Below are 21,689 nucleotides of genomic sequence, written 5' to 3'. Positions count from 1 at the left end.
TACAAATGCAAAAACAAAACCTCTGCGTAAGTAGGTGTAACATGGGTTTACCAATGAATCCAAGAAGCACAACATGTGGAACTAACGAGAATTGCTACATCATGCAGACAACTCGATTACTTTCGATAAGGGGTGCATATTGATTAGTAGAAGGCATAAAAACGGCAGCGGGGGCTTCTGAGATCACTGTGAAAATATGAAGATATTTCTTGGTGTTATCAGGCTAATATTAGGGATGCTGTTCGGTAATAGTTTGTTCCTTAATCCTCCTACCGAGAAGCGCTTCTTAATTTAATTTTATGAAGAATTTTGAAGGTTTACAACTGTCCTCATCACCATTATCATCATCTTCAGTTTATTTTATATTCTCATCACAGCGAAATTTCCCTGATTATATTTGACTAAGACAGAATGAGATATATGTTGATGTTCATTCAATATTATCTTTATACTAAATTCTTTTTCAGTTATGAAACTGGTATAACCGTTTAATTAACCCATTGGCGGTCTAGCTATTTTTTTCTCAAAAAGTTGTTTCCCATTGTCATGTTTTGTTTTCAAACAATAGTATAAAGGAAGCGAAAATGCACCCGTGATTAATAATAATTTAGCGGGAACATATAGAATGCTTGCGCCCTCTTTAGGTTTAGAAGGATCAAATTAATATATTGAAGGCCCAAAGTTGTCACCCTATATTCTTTCATTTGATGTTATTTTGGTGCATCCCCTTCAGCGAATTTCCAGAGGTTTGGTATTTCTAACTGGAGGTACACTTTACAGAGCTTCTCCGTTGAATGATGAATCCTCAGCCCCTGACTTTAATTCCTAAACGCGTTAGAAGTCTGCATCGAAAGAGCCAGTGCTTCCATTGTTTCTACCGCCGAAGTGGCCGGTATTTGAAGTGATCATCACTGCACGTAGGGTCTAATATAGAAAAACATAAATATCTCAGCAAAGCGACACACCGCGTGAATATAATGTTTATAGATCACCGAAGACGTAACAGGTAGCCACACCTCTGTCGGTTTGCTCAGTTTTGCGGTTAGCTGGGCTCATTCAAATATGTGATCGACGCTGTACATCTGTGGCCACGACCGTCAAATGGTTACCAAAAGAAAATAGCAGCAAAACTCAATGACATGTAAAAACAGTATACACAAAATAACTTACACAAAACGCACAACAAATATCTTGTTAGAATACATAATAAATAGTCAAGCATAAGTCGAAGATCCTTTAAACACCTGCATTGACGATATTGATACCGGTTCTGCGGAACGTCTTAAAACAATGCTCAGTGCGATACATTAGACTGGTTAGCTTTATTTTTTATCTGAAAAACGGAAAGTAACCCTCAATATTACTCACGGTACGGAGATACAGTCGACGAAAGCGAGGCGTCTCTTAGCACAGGGTTGAGCTCACGGCCTTCGAGATATTCTTTACCTCGGAACAAAAAGATCCGCTGCTTAGTACATCTGGCAAAAATGCCGTTGGGTAGACAATAGTCTCCAGAAATAAGGGATAAGATTTGTAAAGGACGAGGCTCATAATTCACAGCCTAGAGTTGCCCACAGTAGAGCCTGCGGCACCTAAGAACCTCCCTTTTGTCAGTACAATTCTCACATTAAAAAAAAACCGTTATCAACTATCCTTCACCACTGAAATCTACGCGATCTCGAGCTCCCCGAAATATTGGCCATCGGTTCGCTTGTAGAAGTTGCGCCCCTTGAAGGTTCGCTTGCAAGGCGCACGTTCGTACATCCGCAAATGTCGCTCGAGGTTGACTGGGAATCAAAATTTCTGCAAAGAAATTAAAAAAAAAAAATCACCAAGTACGAAACTATCTCATTTTATAAAGTCCTGCATGCACGTCCAGACATCGATGCCTTCGTTTTGGCAGCTCCCTGATTACCTTGCCGTAGAAAGAACTGGAATGAATGAGAGCAGGCGAACGAACCTGTATGTGCCATTTATTTTTCAGCAGCAGTCGTCTCTCACCAAACTGCTTACAACATTCGCACGTTTTTTTACCGTGATAGAGCCTTTCTATAATGCTTCATCAAACTTCCAGCTGGTTACATTTAGCCTTCCTCCTAAATATTAGTATGCACCACAGTTCCACAGGTACAGACACAATTCTCGCCGCCAAGATAGCTGGAAACATGGCATGTGCTTCAAATATGCCTTTCAAGTTGCAGGATATTCAAGAATTGCATTAACGGTCTCCGTAAGATTGATTATACTGCACTTATTCAGATTTCCTATAAACAAAAGTCCCGGTGAGCATTTGTAGATTCTTTAACTATGCTCCCCTCTCCTCATATAGTTCTCTTTTGGTTTGTCGTTCTTAAGAAGGTCTTAATCGCCACTAAAGTTTGTGTGTAAGATGATGCTTATGCGTGTCTCATATTTCGGTTATTTTCTGTGCTACTTGACAGTATAATTGTCTCAAATGAAGAACAGCGCATGGTGCATAATTGTACGCTGCCGAGAGGAAGAAAGACGCCCCAGGGCTCGGTCCTTTCACCGTATTTCTTCAACGTCACCATGATCGGACTTCCAGAGAAGCTAGAAGCGACCGGCGGATTACGCCACAGCATTTACGCTGACGATATCACGCTCTGGGTGACCGGCTGCAGCGACGGTTTTATACAAGACATGCTGCAAGAAGCGATTCGGGCGGTGGAAAGTTACGTCGAGCCAAGGCGCCTTGCCTTCTCCCCGCAGAAATCCGAACTCCTCCTCCTCAAGCCGGTCCGTGCCCGCCAGCTACCATCGGACATCGAGCTGTACGCCCAGGGTAACAGAATCCCCACGGTCAGGAGCATATGAGTCCTAGGCCTTAGGATACAAGCCGACGGAAAGAACTCCGAAACTATAGCGTCGCTAAAAGCAACTGCGTACCAAATTAAGCGCCTCATCTCCCGAATCGCCGGTAGAAACTATGACATGAAGGAGAAGAACCTGGTGCGTCTGGTACACGCTTTCGTCGTCAGTAGGCTGGCGTACGTCCTCCCTTTCCTAAGACTCGGCCTCATGGAAACGAACAAACTCAACTGTCTCATCAGAAAGTCCTACAAGAGAGCACCCGGACACCACCTCGAACGAGAAGCTCGCGGCTTTAGGTCAGGAGAACACGGTAGAGGAGATCATAGAAGCTCAGCGTGTTTCGCAGCTGGAGAGGCTGACGAAGAGTGCCACGGGCCAGCCTTGGAATCCGCTACGAGAGGCAAACGGGGGAGAAGGCCGACGTCCCTAGGTGGGTCAGGGAAGCCCTCGTCATACCAAACATTCCAAAGCACATGCACCCGACGCATCACGCGGAACGCAGAGCGGCGCGAGTCAAGGCGCTGCAGAAACGGCTAAGCATCGCGGAGGGTGTCCTCTATATGGACGATGCTAGAGCCGGCGGGGGTGCCATGGTTGCAACAGCGGTCAACCAACAAGGAGAAGTGATCTCGAGCTGCAGTATAAAGACGTCGGAACCGGAAGTCGCGGAGGAGGTGGCCATCGCCCTCGCGATCCGAGTCCGGGGGGCACGCATCGTCGTCAGCGACTCGCAGCAAGCCATCCGGCAGTTCGCCTAAGGAAGAATTTCTACAGCCGGGCTCAAGGTCCTGGGCGACCCCGAGAAGACATCAACAAAACTACAGCTCATCTGGACACCGGCGCACTCGTCGCTCTCCGACAACGAGAAGGCACACGGCGCGGCCCGAGAACTCGCTCACCGGGCCGGGGAACCGCTGGACCCTTCCCTGGCTTTTTTTTCGGGGGGTGACAAGCTGGTCACATTCAGGGACATTCTCGATCACTAAACTGGCGAGAGGTTACGCTATCCACCCGCACACCCCTCGCTGGACAAGAGGACGTCGGTGGCATGGCGCCGCCTCCAGACGGGCTCCTTCCCGAGCCCCTCCCTACTCAATAAATGGTATCCCGACAAGTACAAGCCAAACTGCACGCTCTGCGGCGGCCACGCCAACCTCCGACACATGGTGTGGGAGTGCAGCAGGATCGACCGCAAGTCCCACCCCCTACTGGAGAAGATCGACAACCAGGAGAGCTGGGAAACCCTACTCCTCTGCTCCGATCCCTCGGTGCAGAACCAACTTGTCCAGCTGGCCGAAGACGCCGCCAAAACCCAGATGGTTCAGGCCACCGTCTGAGGGGTGGCTGGCGGAGCGACCCTAGGGGTCTCCCGTTCAGTCATTAACACATGCTTGGGCAAATAAATATTGTTTACTACTACTACTACTGCCGAAAAGACGTGACTACCACAAGGAACTAGTCTCTAGAGCAAAGTTAAAGCTACCATATTTATTTTGGGAGGTAACGTGGCTTTCGCTCGCTGGATTTCATGGCATATTAATTTAACACGAATAATACGGCACGCTCTATCACATGACAGATGCCATTTGAAGCAGTGCCAGACGTCGTTTGTTATGACAGCTATCAGAGCTTAAATACCGTATCTAAGTGCCCATGATTTTAAGTGTTGCGATTTTCATTAGCTTCACAAGGGGTAGTTCCAACCCTACTAATAAAAAAAGAGAGCCTACACGAGCGAGAATATGCATCAGGCTGCGGCTTAATTGCACCTAAAATAACCCCATCGGTGTTCTCTCTAGAGGCGTCACAAGATTTCTGGTTCCTGTTTAGATTAATTCTCCAGTCTTTTCCAAAGCTGGAAGTATTATGTATCAAAAGAAGGAACTTCAATCGGCGAGACAAATAAAACCTTCATTCATTTTTGTAAAAAAAGAAAAGAAAAATAAAGCATGACAGATAATGCCTTGAGTAAACTGACAACCCTTATGGAACCGTGCCGAATCAAGTGGCAAAACAAAATTATTTAGACAGTCCTGTTCGGTATGCTCCGGGGCTACGTTTTACTGCTTCGTTTTCAGTCCACTATTTCACATCACGTAGTGTATTTTTAGTTTATCACGCAGATTGGCAGGCCTCTCGAAAATGTCTCCTCTTTCGCGCAGAGAAGTTGGGTAATACAATCAGACAATAACGTAATTTGGCTCGTGCTGAAGTATGAACACAAGTTGGCAAAGTGTGCTTGGTCCTAGATTTGGGGCGGTGGAAGAACTCGCACTTTTGCAGATTGCGCTGCCCTGCCATTTTTGCAAATCACAACGACGTCGAGGAGCAAGAAAATACGACACTCTGTAAACAGGTCGTTTAGGGCGTTGCCACGTGGGTAGTGTGGGTCTATGCGGATGTATACAAGTAATGTAAATAAACGTAAATTTGAGTGCCGAAAGCATTCCCATCCCCTGCTCAACTCCTACCGACGATGTTTGCTCGATAGGACCAAGCGAGCCACCTGTCTTCCTCTGGGATTACGGATTTTCTCGGGATTGCCGGGCTTTCAGTTACGTTTTGTTTGTGAGAGTATTTACCTAAGATCGTTCTTAGAAAAAGCTTGTTCGTAGTTGCAGCAAGATAGGTAACAAACGGTACGGGGACAGGCACTCGCTTCCGAAATAGCACTCTTGCTGCTCGGCTGAGTTTGTCATAAATCTCCATTTTGTGTCGCGCGACTAGGCTATTGGTACACGTGTCTAATACCAATACTGTGGTCTTTTGTTTGCATCTGTGAGGTAAATACATGAAGGTATTAGTGTACCGACATTTTTTTTAAATATTTGCCTACATTACTAACCATAGCAACAAAAGAGCCTTACTACCCGAACAGAATCAGCTAAAATAACAAAGTAAACACGACTCCCAAAAACGTTGAAGCTGGCGACTTCAATTATGTGTGTTCGAGGGATCTCGCTTCATTGTACGGGCCGTTACGGAAAAAATCCATAATGACGTAGCACATTGCGTGGATTGTAGTAAACAGCTCGTAGACTGAAGTTTTATTCTTTAACTAAATATCGCCCCAAATATTTAGGTGATTTAGATTTAATATAGCGTAAGAAGAGTACTCATTAAATATTTTTCTGCAACTTCACGTATACGTTTAATGCATCCGAAAAACGCAACTGCTCGAAACTGAAACGGAAACACGAGCATTGAAGCTCATGGCCGGAAGTCACCAGGATAGACTCGAACGCGTTTTCTTCCCTCAGCTGCTCCGACCTCTAAAGCAGACGACGACGACGACAATCTTGCGTGAACAGTTTGTCGTGCGATTATTTGGCACTCGATGTTCTGCGGTCGAAGGTAGATTGGCCTGTACCACTAAGGGTAGTTCCGAAGTAGCGGCCCCACGTTCGTCTCAACGTTGGTCCGTCGTGCGCCACCATCGCGCCGTCCAGCCCGTAGCACGTCGCCATATTGAGAATAACGCGTACATGTACTTATGTGATCTGTGCAAAATACTTTTTCCGGAAACACATTTGCAGCATTTCGGATGCCACGAAAAATTGGGTTCACATTATTTTCTATTTTTAATATTGCATTTATGTCTTAAATAACCCGCGACTTGGAGTATATTCGTTACAAATAGTTTCAACACCACGTGAACATAGAAACAACAGCGAGCTAACTTGAAACAGGGCAATCTTACACGGACTATTTTCGGATGGATAGAAAACGAATTTCTAGGCGCAAATTGCGTTACGGGTAGATGGGCTCTTACAAGTCATTTCAAATGAAAACCTCGGCGAGCATAAATGCACTCTGAGTGTCTTTAAGATTTCATTGATTCGAGCAATCTGCGCGCAGTAGCGATGAAATTCTCGCCCCGGTGAAATTTATATGCTTTTTGAGGGGGGGGGGGGGGGTTGGCGAATAATTGCGAGCCAATCTGAAAGCCAGCGGCGCGATACCTTTGGGCTACGATCGCACAGAAAAGACACGTCTCGCACCAAGGGAGTACCTTAGCATTTTGGCCTCCGTAAGTTTGCACATCGTAAAGCCCGGAGACGACGGAAAGAATGGAGACAGGACACAGGTCTCAATAGTGAGTTTTAGTATTGCGGATGCAAGCGAACGCAAGCCCTGTGCGTTTGCGTTAGCGTAGCGTTGCGTGTTCCACACTGCGCGTGCGCCGAGTCCAAACTGCGGCCTTAGGTATCTGCATGGCGACTTCGCGCATGCGCAGCGTGGAGAACGCAATGCTAACGCAAACGCACAGTGCTTGCGTTAGCTCGTATACGCAATACTAAAGCTCACTATTGATACCTGTGTCCTGTCTCCATTCTTTCCGTCGTCTTCGGTCTTAACGATGTACAACCTTAATCAACTCGCGTGTTTACTAGCTTTCAAATCCGGTAAATATGCCCGATAAAAATAGGAACCTCTAGCAAACTGTTACTTTATTCCGCGTGTCGCACTACCGGACCCTTTACAGCATGCACTTAAGCGCGTGCCCGAGTGATACCGTGACCGCAGGCACGCGCTTAAAAGCACGCGTCAAAGGCTCCGGCAGCTGCGGTACACGGAACGCGGTAACGCTATGCTAAAAGTGCATAATACTATAGGAAGTATTCACTGGCGGCCATAGCTGTGTGCGCGACTGCTGAGCGCGTGCTGATGGCGAGCTTCCACAGTTCTTTTGTAAAGTGCATTCCGCACCCTCAAGATTGCCGGTCTTAGCAGCCTATTAATGTGGGCTCGTTTTGAGCATGCGCTCTAGACAGCACCCACAAATATGGCGCCCAGTGAATACTCCTTATACACTCCGTGCGACGCGACTGGCGCGCCGCCGCGCGGCCATTACCGAAGGTAGGCATTGAGAACCTCAGAGAAAACGAAACCGAAACCACGCCACGTACGTTGGTACGCATTGAAGTCGGAGCGGTGTTGTTGCGCTGGGTTCACAGCATGAAGTGCTGCCGGTGCTGCGTCGTTAAGTACTTCAATAGTTATGCGTCGTATCTCGTGGGGACGTTTCACAGTTTTTCACCTCGCTGATGTTTTGTGGGACAGCGACAACGATGGACCCGTGCCGTACTACGCGAAAAATTCAGTCTTCCGGTCATATCTGCCACTGTGTCGGCACGGCTGACATATTCTACACTGCCGCTTTACGCTCTGCGTTTGTTTTCGTACCAGTGACGTCTATATGTGTTAGCGCCGATGGGACGAACTGAAATGCCATCCCACACTCGCGGGTATGCAGTGCCAATTTCGTTGGAGGAATGCCCTCCAAAGGAGTTTCGTGCCCATCGTACGTGCCGATGATATTTCCGGACAAGTATGGCACGCAACCTGTACTTCATGTGGAAAGATTCGAACGGTAAAAAAAAAAAAGTGACAAATATGATTCTAAGGAAAACTACAATGAAACTCGGAATCACTGGAGAATCGACGATTGAGTATGGAAGTTTATGTGGTGTGCTTTCTCTTTTGATCAGCCTCCTTTTGAATGTGGGAACACTGACACCGCGAGTTCTGTAGACAACAATTTTTTTCTCGGATTTAGAGCCACCTATCACAAAGTTGTTCGAACTGGAAGTACCACCCCACTTGTCCCTTTCTATACCTGTAAAGTGTGCACCTCCCACGATGAGTGGTATTATCTTGACAGCTTTTGACGGTCAAAACTGGTTCCCATTTAGTTACGCCGCCCAAACTAAATTTCCACTTGGTTTCACTATCCCACCTCTTTTTGGTATAATAATGTCAAAGTACCTGTGTGCTCAAAGTCAGCACCTCGCGCAACAGGTTATTACACAACAGCTGACCGCAAAAGCCTTTGGCGGCTAAACCGTGTGTTGGCCGACAACTTTGTTTTCTCGGCTTTAGAACCACCTTTCGTAAAGTTGTTTCAACCGGAAGTACAGTCCACTAGTCCCTTCCTACCTGTAAAGTCTCCGCCTCACACAACGAGTGGTATGCTCTTGACAGCCCTTTCATGGTCAAAACCGGTTACCATTGGGTTACACCACCCAAACCAAATTCCCACCTGGTTTCCCTATGCCACCTATTTTTGGTATAATAAGTGCCGTATCATGTTACTGTAAAGTCCAAGCACCTGTGTGCCCAAATCTGAACTTCGCACAGCCCGGTTATAACACAACATTTTGGGTCCAATATTGGATATCCCGTACAGCTTTATTTCTTTATTCGTTAGAAACATAACTTCCACACGTGCTGTCTTAATGAAACTTGGCACACTTCGTTTAGTGAACATCTCACTCGCCTCCAAATATCATCGTTTCAGCAGTTCCGTTTACAGCGACGAGCCAAACAAATTTCCCACTCAGAGCAATTATGGTGGCGGCCGTCTTGCTTTTCGTAAAATTGCTCTAACCCCTTTTTCGGCCGCAACTAGAGAAATCACCCCTAATAACGACTCAAACTCCATATATAAGAAGTGGAGAACAGCTAGATGCCCTTCTTAGGTCTGCCCCAGCACTCATGCAACGTCACCCTAAACGTATCGGCTCAAAAAGCAAAAGTTTCGTCCGTGCGCGCTTCCGCCGCCACAGCTTCGCACGCGAAAAGGCGCCGCAGGCTGCTGAACGCGTCTCACTGTCGAACGCCAGCTCCTCCGCTAGCGGCGCTACGCGCGTTTTTCAAAGCGCCCCCTATAGTTCCCGCACGGAGTGTATAGACGATTGCAAGCAAGGCCACTCTCCGCCGCCATGTTTCTGCTCGTGTGGACAAGTTCGTGCAATTTCAAGCTTGCCAAACTATGTTCACGCGCAAGCTGCATGTGCTTCCACTCGTGGGGTACCGTCGGGGTGACAGGCTTGCGATTGTCTACGAAGCGCGAAAGAGGAAGCGGAGCACCGGGTGCTGCAATCAAAATGCAAAAAAATATTGTAACAAACATATCTAATGCCTTTGAATTTGTTGCTTTTCGCGATTGCTCTCCTCTTAATTTCCGTTTCTGGAGAAACGAAACTCGCAATTTGATTGAGGGAGGTAGCTTTTCTTTTATATTAATAAGACTGGTATCTCCTATTTTGACAACGAATTAGGAATCTTCATTTGTAATTTGTCTTCAGAGGTGACTATTTTAAGGAATTAGTTTGTAAACATGTGTTTAGTTGGCCTGGTATCACGTAATAAGAATATTCCAGGGAATAACTTTTTTTAGACGGACTTCTCTTTTAGTTTATGATAGAAAAGAGCACAATGTAAAACCTCAAACGACGAAAAAATAAGAAAATTGGACAGGTGACCATTATCTTAATGTCACATTTTAAATGTGCGGCAGTATTTCAGGGGCGGTCGACTAAGTGTTTCTAGAAGTGCGCTTGGTGTTGCTTAGGCAAGGCCAGCCGTGTCTGCGCGGTGCTCACCGGAGTGCAGCGATTGGATGGAACTCCGACCTCTGCTGAGGAAAGTGACCGACTGGCTGAAGAGCGAGTGCCGGTGCTGCAGCTGCTTCTCCCCGCAGCCCGGACCGCGACGGTCGCAGCGCCATCTCTGGAAGAACTTGCGCAGCTCCGTCTGCACCTGGGGCAGGGGCGCCAAGATACGCGAGCAGTCAGCGCGGAGCGTTTCGTGGGGCGGACGCCCAGTTAGCGAAAATGAAAGAAGAGACCCTTTGGTAATGGACTGCCCGAAGACTAGAAATGATGATACAGGTTACATAAACCGTAGCGATAATAAAGCACATGTGCTGCATTATTTTTATATTGTACTTATTAGGATAATCTAGCCGTTATCGAAAACAAAAAAATATTTATTTTATTTAAATCAGAGCATAAAATTATCAAGAATAAAACGCAATGAGCTTAGAAGAAGATATATTACAGTAGTATGAAAGGTTACACATGAACTTGCAGTTTTTATAAGAACTGCGACAATTCCATCTCTATTTTGTCATTGGGCAACCTGTCCTAGTCTCGGCACACCCCGGGGAAAGTTACGATTGGAATACGTCGGTTCCGCCTTTGAACGAGTGACATTTCTTTTTTTAGATCGTGTCGCTTGTGCGCAACACAAGTGTGGCTCGAAAATATATTTACATTGATAAATACCAGTGAAGTTACGAAACTTATAATGTAAAAGTCTACTACATTACAAAGGTAACTGACAACTTAAATATGGAAGACAGAACATGGCAAATTTCGAACATTTTATTAGAGCTCCGCAGGCCAATGAGATCGGGCCGTAGGCAGATAAGAAGAGCAAAGGACGAACCATGAAGTAAGAAGCGTGAAGGTATCAGGCCACGCCCTGCGGTTCTTAAGCTCTCACGGACTGTGCGGAGCGCAAATACGTCTGCTTCTTTTACAGGCGTTTGTGGTGACGGATGGAACGCCGAGCTCTGATTGGCTCTGATCGAAGGCCTCAAACCTCAAAGCAAGCTGCCTTTAGGTCTACCGACTATCCTTCGATCGGAGCAATTCTGAGATCGGCGTTCTGACGTCACCAGAACCCCTGCGAATGAAGCAGACAAACTTGCGCTCCGCATAGACAGCGCGTATCACTTGGTGAGATGGTAATGTAAGCACTTTTAAAGATGGTACCTGGAACGCGTCCCCGACTGGTGTGTTTACCGCGATAAAAAAGAAAAGAAAAGAAAAGAAAAGTGGTCTCTCGATTTACGCGTGATGGTGTCATAAGATTTCACGCTGTCGCCGGCCGCGATCCTGGCGGCGTCGCAGCAGCGGTGGTGAATGTGACCGACGCCTGTTCTGCTCCAGGTAGATCTTCGGCTTGACAGGCCACGGAAGCTTTGGCAGCCAGGAGTCGGGACGCCGTGACTAGAGGGGCACTCACGTTCTCTCGTACGTTTCGCCATCCGATGGCAAGACACCCCGATATTGTGACGTCACTTGTCGCCACTTTTGAACCTCTTTCGATGGAGGCGGAATGGAACGCGAAACACACGGGGCGGAGATGCGTTCCATGCATTGTCCAGGGTGGAAGAAGGAGGGAAGGGGATTGCGGCGCAGCGTGGGGGCGGACATGATAAAGACGCGTATGTTGTTGGACATTTGCAACTTTATTTTATACGAGACAAAGGGCATATGCCTGACATTTAATGTGTTGTTTAGATAAATGTGCACTTTCTTTCCAGCGCATTTGTTTGGTTTCGTTATTTCCCGTCATGTGATCACGCACAGCGGCTTGTTTGTGGCTTTGTTTAAATCGGCCAGGTCACCGTCTCAGCGAGTCACATCTCTGAAGTGCGACTAAAGCGCTCGTTAGTGCTTATCAGAAGCACTTTATGCGATAAGAATATCGTGAAGCATACGAGAATCGTAGTAACGGTAGGGTTTTTTTTTTTTTTTGTGTTGCACACCTAAACTCGGGCTTGTGAAACCTAACAAGGGCCTCCCCGTTGGCCTGCTTCCAGTATGAGTACGCTGCCTTTATGACGCTGAGCTATAAACACAACCCGGTAGGCATGAGACTCCTGCCGCTCGAGTGCAATGCAGCCCGGGCGCACTAAAAAGAAGGAGCTCGTGCTAGCTCCAAATTCACGCGATGACTCACGATAATGTCAGACAGCTGAAAAACTTCCGCATCGTTCCTGTATTTCTCCTCCGAAAATATGGCTGTTCGAGATGTTTTAAAATATATAGCAAGCTTAGTAATGTGCCCAAACATGATAGAGCTTCGAAGCAGGCCGAAATCAGACCAGTGGAGATCATTTCATCTAATGTGCACTGCTGTTTTCTAGGCGTCCTCAAACCTTTCCTTTTCCTTCATTTACGCGGCTACGCTTTTTGAGTCAACCTGATTAACCAACCAGTTCTCTGTGGCTAGGGTCAAGTAATCAGTGTACCGTGCAGTCACGGCCAATAGTCACAACTTCCAGGAAAACAAGCGATTTTAGCTACGCGTTTCTAGACATATGTTCGTTTTATCCCTGAGGTATTTTACTTAACCTGAGGCATCATTCAGGACAGTTTTGACAGTACCACTATACATGCGTACGTGGCATTCAAAAGGAAACCTGATGACTACAGCCTCAAACAAACGTTATAGGTAACTGTGTTTTTTTCATTAAAGGTCGTCATTGAAAGTTGCGACCGTACTGTTCCGGTTTGGGTATCCAAAGCAATTCTAAGTCACAAGCGCGCACGGTGTGACCAGGGCTGCAAAAGAAAGCCCCCGTCGCCCCAACTGATCAGATAATATCACGCGACAGTGCATTATACAATTGTAAGTCTCAGACAAATCAGCCATGGCCAGTGCCTGGATGCAAGGACTGGTGTTTCAAAGAAGTCAAACGGCGCAGGATGTTGGTGCTATTAATATGGAAGCCCCTTAATAAAAGCCCACTATTGCAAGGTGACAAGGATATGTCCACTGATTTCAGTGTATTGATGAGCCTAGCTCATTGCACCTAATGCAAAGTAGTCTCAGATGATGGGCTATCTGTTTGTTAGTACCATGACGCGTGAAGCGCACTTTGATGATTTAGTGGGCGCGCTGCGTTGATGTCGCTCATTAGCTGACGCACAGCTGTCTCATGACCTACGTTAGACTTGTTTTATTTTGATAATTTCTTTCAAGTATTGCGTATAGCACTGTAACCATCCAGTAAGTGTGATTATATCAATTGATAAAATTATTCTGTTCACTTTCAATCCTGGAACAATTAATGTATGTCAAAACATTTTTATAATTGGTGGTTTATTGTCCTTCAATAATATTTGGAGTGTTAGAAGTCTTGCGATATGTTACTAATTGCTGAGCTTGACATCAAATCTGTCATCTCAGCAAGTGACACTGAACGGTGTTGAGAGTATCATTATACAGAGCTGGTGGATGAATTGACATGCTCCTTTTAATATTTATCATCTCATGCATTAACGATGAGTGTCTGGCATTGTAACACTGAAGCATGGGGAGGGACATCACAAATGCAAAGATTCAAAACTTCAAAGCTGTGTTCAGTTTTGATTGTGCCGTCCCTCCCTGTCGTTCAGGCAAGGATTATAACGTCTGTTCTCAACCAGCTTGCTTTAATACTCGCTTTGACTGTGTATCCTCAGATCTTGATTCAAAATGCATATTTTACTTAAATCTCAACCACGTTTTCCCAAAGGCGACGATTTAGGTCCACAATAAAGACGCACAATCAGAGAAAAGCAAACAGAAGAATGGGTAACAAAAAGGTTTCAAAATACAACAAGCAGCCATCGTGCAACACTGAAGGTGTCCAGCTTTCCTTCCCTTCACCGGGCATCATTTAATAAAATATGGAGACCTTATTTGCTTGATGTGACAACAACTTGTCTATAGACCTCCATGTTGTACAAGAAATGCACCTTGGATCCAGGGACAGTGCCGGAGAGAGAGAGAATGCAAATGTTGGTGATATCAAAATAAATGCAGAATATCTTGATCAGATTATGAACACCCGTTCACTATTTCTAAGATGCTAGAATTCTATCAAAGAACCTTATTACTGTTTAGGTTCAAAGCAAGGAAACAAAATACCTTGAAGGTTTTTAGATAGAAAGTCATCCAAGCGTTTGCGCGGTCCAATTAACAAAACACGGTAGCATAAGCAGGAGTACCAAGTACCATGTAAGTTAATACTGGCAACTCCCGCGGATCGCGGGCGAAAAGTGATCGCAGCGCTCCTGGCGAGCTCGGAGTCTCCGCCAGCAGACGAATTTTCCCCAACGCATTGGTTTTGCCTATCTCCGTGCGAGGTGACCAATTAAAAAAATTGTCACGGGTATTCACTGCTTTGAATGTTAAAAAATATCTGCCACCTCATGAGTCAAGGACATTTTCTTCGCGTGGGAAATATGTTACAGCTTGTAGGGTGCAATTTTCGGGCTCTCCGGAAGAAAACACTGCCAGAACTTACGTAACCCAGGCAAAACAGAAATCTACCTACATTCAATTTCCTAAAATAAAGACAATGCAAAAAAAAAAAAAAAAATTAGAACATTGCTACGTTTCAACTTTACTGTTCATATCGATCAATTCATTTTGTTGCTGTAGTTTCAATTTCTCGTGATTGTATTGCTTAAAACCGTTTAGTCGAATAGGCGAGCGGGCTAATCCCGATCGTCTCCGGATGAAGAAGCAAAAGGCAATTTTGAACGGCGTATGTTACTGCGATGTCAGTGTGCTCTGGGAAAAGTCTATTGTGCAAATACAAATCTGACGCTATTACAAAAACTATTAAAACCGGAGTTACAAAAAAAAAAGCACCCGTTGGACGGTCATGCACTTCCTTCCATTTTTCAGTCTACTTTCTTTTTATATTTGAGGCGACGCTTCGCCGCCGCCATCTTTCTTTCTCCTGCGTTTGTTTTTTGTTTGCTTTTTTTTAATTTCTTTTGTTTACTTGACGTTCTAACCACCGCGTATTTCGCTTTGTCTTGTTCGGCTTAGTTTTTACTTTTTTTTCTTCACTTCGTCGCTTACTACGACCGATTCGTCTGCTACGCCATGCCCGGACGTTTGGAGGGCCGTCTGCTACTTTGTTGTTCTTGTTGTTGTTTCCACTGTCGTCTGCGATAAAGTCCTATGTTCGCTTTCGATTGAGTTTCTGATCCGAAACCTTCATATGTACCTTTTGATTTTAATAAATATATTACGAAGTGTAAGCTCGTCTTATGTTTCTCTTCGGACTTTATTTGAGTACGTGGTCACGTCTGCTATGGGTCATCGTTGGTCGATCAACCGGCCGCCTTCGTGGATACACCTGCGCATACATTGGCGATGGTCATGAGCCTGCCATCTCCACGTCAAAAACAAGTTTTTGTGATGTGATGGATAATCCTTCTTCCGGCCTCCCAAAGACCGAACAGACGTGAGTAATTAAGCTACTTTAAATTAAACTGGAGGAACTATCCAAGTCTGGCGTCAAAATCGCCATTGACGCCTCAACAGACGAATATTTAACCAAACAAGAGTTCAGCTGAAAACGCACTTGAGGCCGCCGATCGGCACTCAAAACAAAGGCACGATGTGCAAGGATTGCCTGGACCTGTACGTCAACAAGTACTGGAATGTACTTTTTAACTGCTGCGCCAAGCGAGCCAACAAACAACCTGTCAAAGTCACTGGGAAAAGAAATGCGAAAGCAAAAAAAGGTCGCACACTGCTAGTTCGAAGCAGATTGCAGCGTGCGACTCTTATTTACCGGGCATTGTGAGCTGGACTACGTTATTCCTTTCTTCTCTTTTGTTCTTAGTTCTTACCAACGACGCGAAAGTAAAGAAACAAACGTGTAACGTGAAGCTAGAAAAAAAAAAAAAAAGTGAAGCTCTTTTTTTTACTGGTTTCGTCGTGTTGCTTTCGCTTTGTTTGTTGTGGACTGCTGTGACCAACGGCGAGCACCACCTGCTAATTTTCAATGCTCCTACCGACGCCCCGTACGATCGTCGTCATTGAAGCAGGTATTTGCTGGGTGATTTGTATTTTTTTATCGTCTGCTAACTTCTTTGTTTCATTCGCCGTCGTTCGCGACTGTTCCCAATTTGTTTTTATTTTCTGTTGGGATGGGGACCCCATCTTTTCTGCAAACTCCGGAGTGTTAGCACGGTCATTTTTTCTCGTTACTTTTGTTTCTGTAATGCTGCAGAAGCTGGTGCTCTTGCTCTGGTAATTTTATGATGTAGTTTGAGCACGTTTTAATGATCACCTGTTGAGGTAGAAAATTGTGACAACGCAGTTTATAACGAATAAACAGTAATCTCTTACAACGTAGTTCGCGTAGCTAAACGCCTTTTTCCACTTCCCGGATGCGCTTCAAACGTGTGTGATTCTCCTGAAGTGGCGTTTGAGACCTCTAAATAAACTGCTGTATCTTTGTTTATGCGCGCGTCGTTATTTGTTTGTCAATGCGGTTGCGATCAGTGAATTCCGCTTTGCAAGCGGACTGACCGTAATGAATTGTTTCAGCTGTTGGGGCGAAGAAACGGGGCTCGCAAACCTCGAGGACGTCGCAGGGCCTATACTTTTCCATGGCCTCGTCTGCTTCCGTATATTCTGAGTCTGCTACAGGCGCCACAGTCACGTTCGCCGCCGCTCGCATGGGTTTTCGGAGGAGTTTCGTGTATTGGCGAAGCTATATCGTATTTGGGAGTACTTGCTGCTCACATTATAGGCGCCGGAAAACTTCCGTATTGTGAAACCAAATGAAAAATATTTTAATTCGGTAGAAGTCACCGCGCACTTCAGCAGCCGTCAACTGACGAGATTGGTATGAACGGTTTGAGCTTCAACAACCGAGGCGCTGCGTTTCTATCCCCGAGTGCCTGACTACCATACCACACACCGTGAACGTTCCAGCTCTCCGTCGCATGATTGTGTCGCAATGTTGCAGCGAACAGAGTAAAACACCACTTCTACGCGGACTGACGAAGCCTACGCACTGCTGTCGACGGAGAACGAATCCCAGATTTTAATTTCGCTTTTGAGACGATCCACTCGCTCTTTTGGCCGTTGGAGTACTTCCGGTGGTCTCAAAAATAACCTTCCTGCTTTCCGTCATATCACACAAACAGTTTCAGCATGTTTTCGACACAAGAGCACGCAAAGCGAGGACACCAAAATACCGGCGGGACTTTAAAATGCGTTGTTGCCAGTGTTGTACAGCGCACTCTTAGTCCAAACAAAACCAAAACAACAAAAAGAAACACTCACAGGGCAGCCGACGGTATCGGCCGCCATGAAAAAGACACACATGTGGTCAGACTTTCCCTTCAACTCTAATTTAAATTAGCTACCTCAACTCTGGAAACCAATGTTGCTGTCATGGCCGCCACCATGGAGCGCCGCAAAGGGGGAGGGGATGCATAGGAAACGACACCACGCCCCCCCCCCCCCCCCCTTACCAACCCCGACACCGTACCTTTGGTGAAAAGTCGTTCAAAATCAGTATACTGGATGTGTACTGAAAGTGAACTTACGGTATGTACTGAAATCCTACTAGTTTCACACTTTTATGAAACAAAATACCGAAGTACATATGTAGTATACCATAAGTGCACCTCCAGTGTACAGTCTCCGGCAATATGAAAGACCCCACTGGGAGCGCGTGGCCGGGGCGGTGGCTGGCGGGGGCGCTGCGAGCGCTCCGGGCAATTCCATTCTGCTTCGAGGAAAGGACGCTCACTCGGACTTAGCTAAAGCGAAATGCGCTTATCAGATTGTGCAGAGCCCAGAGTGAGCGTCCTCCCCTCGAAGCAGAATGGAATTGCCCGGAGCGCTCGCAGCGCCCCCGCCAGCCACCGCCTCGGCCACGCGCTCCCAGTGGGTCTTTCATATTGCCGGAGACTGTACATCCAGCCTAATATAAGTGTACATTACGTCTAGCCTAATATAAGGGTACATTTAGAACACTACATGTATGATTTTAGTGCACTAAATGTACACTATCAGTACATATATATGGGGTGTCCCAGATAACTTGCACCAAACTTTAAAAAAAAACGGGGCCTTCTGCGGGAGTGAAACCAAGTGTACGCTGTTAGCAAGTCTCTTGCTTAAGTAAGACTAACAAGCTAATCTTTGAAATCTTCGTTTAAAAGCCGAGGTGTGAATTGGAAAGTTTTAGAGCGCATTAAGAAACACCCAATAAAACAATTTTCAACAAGGTGCACTTTGCATGCTCCTTTTTCCTAGCCTTTAAAAAACGCCCGCGAAATACAAAAAAAAAAATACCGCGTGACATCTACCTTCCCAAATCACGGCGCGCGGGAGCGCCGCGAATGTGCGTCTTTGAAGGCAGGAAAAAAGCACGAAAGCTTTTTATGTTGCAAACATTTTAATTAGGTGTTTCTCAATGCGCCATGCAACTTTACAATTGGCATCTTGGCCCTTAAAAGAATATTTGAAAGGTTAGTTGATTAGTCTTGGTTATTTAGATAACCAGGCGCATTAAGAAAAATATGTGCCCTTTCGCTGGACGCCTGCTAACGACAGCTGATTTAACTACTGCAGAGCGCTCCGTTGTTTTTTTAAGTATGGTACAAGTTATCTGGGATGCCGTCTATGCCGGGCGTTCTGAATGGAAAGAAAGGTCTAAACTTAGCCAGAAAAATCGGCGCCTGCATTTTAAAAGCTGACTTTTCAAAGGTGTTTCTTTGAACGGCTGGATTCCAACTTGTGAAATTTCATGACATATCGCTCCATTTTCGTGAAATGTTAAGAAACACCGTTGACAACTTAACTGAAGAAAATGCATAGGCGCCATTATCGGGAGATGCACTCTGAAAAATGAGTCAGGAAAGTTACGATGAAAGTCTTGGCAGCTCCATTTCCAAACCTTTCTCGTCAAAATAACGTACAATCATGTTATGAAATTATGTGGGGAAAGTTGTCAAAAAAAGAGGCACCGCATTTTTAAGTTGCGAGTATAGACGAGAAAATGACAATTGAATAATTTCCAAATCTTTCCTCGTGAAAGTAATGTACTGCCTTTTTCCAACATTGACTAGGAGAGTCGTCATTTTGATTTGCGGCTATGTACGCGATAATTACGAGGAAATCTTTGGCAGCCCACTTTCGAAACATTCCTCGTGAAAAGGAGGTAACAGCGTCTTCTGAAACTGTTTGAGAAAAGCCATCAAGGAAAGATGCATTGCATTTTTCAACTGAAAGTATGTATGTGTAGCATACAAACATTATGACCAGTGTTCTTGACGCAATTGATAATACAGAAATTGAAATCCTTCTTATCACTTTATTCAAGTTTCCGAGCTTGCCTCACTGTACACTTTCCTTTGTGATGAGGGTGTGCCACTACATCCTGCGTAAAAAGAAAAGAGAAAATTACCCTATGCCACCCTATGACATAACATCACATAACTGGCTCAAAGGTTTACTATGTGATGAAGGCAAGACAGTAACCACTTCATCCTGGCATAAAGGTGAGGAAAATCGAAAAATAGCATTTCTGAAAGCCTGATATGTCAGACATTGGTGGTGTGCCTTCTTTCCATGCCCAGGGCTATGCTACAGGTAATAGTGTTCCTTGCAGGGCACAAGATTTATTACCTAAAGTCTTAGGCACTGTAAAAAAAATGTGTGACAAACAATAGCCTTTTCCAGATTCAGGTTGTAGCTGCTACATTTTAGGCACATATGGATTGATGAAGACCACATCGAAAACATTCGAGAATGGCCATTTTCAGAGCTGTACTTATATTAACATTTTATTTTAACAGTTTAGTATATTACGATATTCGATATTGGTTTCAAGATTAGTTGTAAACGACTTAATTTTTGTGAAGGCTTAGTTTTTGCGAGTTTATCGAAATTGCTTAAAATTGGTCCTGCGAAAAAGTAACCCCATGGATACGAATGCATTGAACATTTCTTCTGATTGCGCAATTCTGTACCTGCAAAGTATTCCCAACACTAACACTTCATAAAATGTATGAAATATTGAGCTCGCGAAAATAGTCGTTTATGCCATTCAAACCTTTCAAAGCGCTCGCAAAGTCACCATTGCGATGGATTTGCTTTGTTCAGTGCGCTTGTCCGCATGTACCAGTGCGCTCCAGAGGTCAGTTCGGGATGAAATCCCAAGAATAAGACATTTGAACGTGGAATATATGCACTTTTTGATCAATTAGATTCTCAAAACGTTCACATCGAATGGTTTCCCAGGAGACTTCTCGGGTCCGCATGCACTGTTACTCCGCAACAAGCAGGCTCTCTTGGGATGACAAGAAAAAAACCCAGCGCCCTGAACGCTGCTCGAACCAGCACTCAGGAGAATTGAAAAGCCTGTCAAGCGCTCGCTACCAGGACAGGCCGCTTACTCCCGGTGGCTTCATACCTGTCTGCGTGATGCATCATCCAACAACCTATAGTAGAAATCAGAGGGCGGACATCACTTTTACTCTTGTGATACAGTTCCCTGCAGGTTCCCATAGGTTACAACCTGCTAGCCAAACTGAGTCAGGCCTGCAGCCCTGCGGGAAACGTCAATTCCACTTTTTTAGACGTAAACACCCGCATTTTGCGTGTCCCTGAAAGAAGCTCTAACACAGAGGAAACAAAATGATTGGCCCTTTTTGAATGCATCCTTTTTTTTCTGAGAACATATATACAAGTCACATGCTATTACACATTCAGTGGTGCGGCGTAATTTATGATGAGCAGTTTTTTATATATAACCTCGAGCTTTTAGAGAAAAGATTCAAATATAATAAGTCGGACATAAATGGTTGCTATGAACTATCCTATACATTTACACACTACCTCTGATATCATAAGAGCACTAGAGCAGCGTAGGGCTGTACTGCATCAATCACAAATTTGTAACCAACTGAAAGTTGGCATTTATTTAAATTATTACTATTGGCTATTATTCTTAGATGAAGAATAACTGAGCGAGTTGGGTAGGTTGGTAGTCTTTCAACTCCATCGAATATTCAGGTCCTTTTCGCGATTTTTTTTTTTTTTTTGCTTTTGATTTTTCGAATTGCTCAGCTTTTTGTAGCGGCTTTCGCCGGCACTAAAAAACGTGACATCCAAACTCACTTTATTTATATCGCACAATCGTAAACTTTGAAAGCGTCGGCATACGCAAAGAGATCGTCCGTCTCTACGGCACAGGCATCAGCACGTGCAAGAAATCATGCTGCTCGCTCTTGTAACGTTTCTCTCGCTCCCGCTTTATGAAACAAATCGTTGGCGAGAGGCTGTTGGGACCACACGTCAGAACTAGCATGACCTGTGATTGCTTGAACTGCCGTCAGACTGCACTTGAACGCTCCGAAAAAGCGTAGGACGGCGCCACCAACAAGCCCTTGGCTGGCCCTCGGTTCCGCCGCACGCGAATATTTCTCACTCTGCGGAGAGAGCTACACATTTTGAAGATACGC

The 21,689-nt window shown here is 45.3% G+C and overlaps 1 protein-coding gene across 1 annotated transcript in view; it reads right to left on the bottom strand.

Moving 5' to 3' along the window:
- LOC120850149 (parathyroid hormone/parathyroid hormone-related peptide receptor-like) overlaps positions 1–21,689 on the bottom strand; it is a 258,878-nt gene that overhangs the window by 1,462 nt on the left and 235,727 nt on the right. The window contains exon 12 of the mRNA XM_040222557.1: positions 10,221–10,377. Within this exon, the coding sequence (XP_040078491.1) occupies positions 10,221–10,377 (157 nt within the window). The remainder of the gene's footprint in view (positions 1–10,220; positions 10,378–21,689) is intronic.

This window comes from Ixodes scapularis, unplaced genomic scaffold (assembly GCF_016920785.2).
Source record: "Ixodes scapularis isolate PalLabHiFi unplaced genomic scaffold, ASM1692078v2 PGA_scaffold5__190_contigs__length_132052651, whole genome shotgun sequence".
NCBI classification, from domain to species: domain Eukaryota; kingdom Metazoa; phylum Arthropoda; class Arachnida; order Ixodida; family Ixodidae; genus Ixodes; species Ixodes scapularis.
Note: the sequence above shows the minus strand (reverse complement) of the source record. Positions and strands in the feature narration are given on the sequence as shown.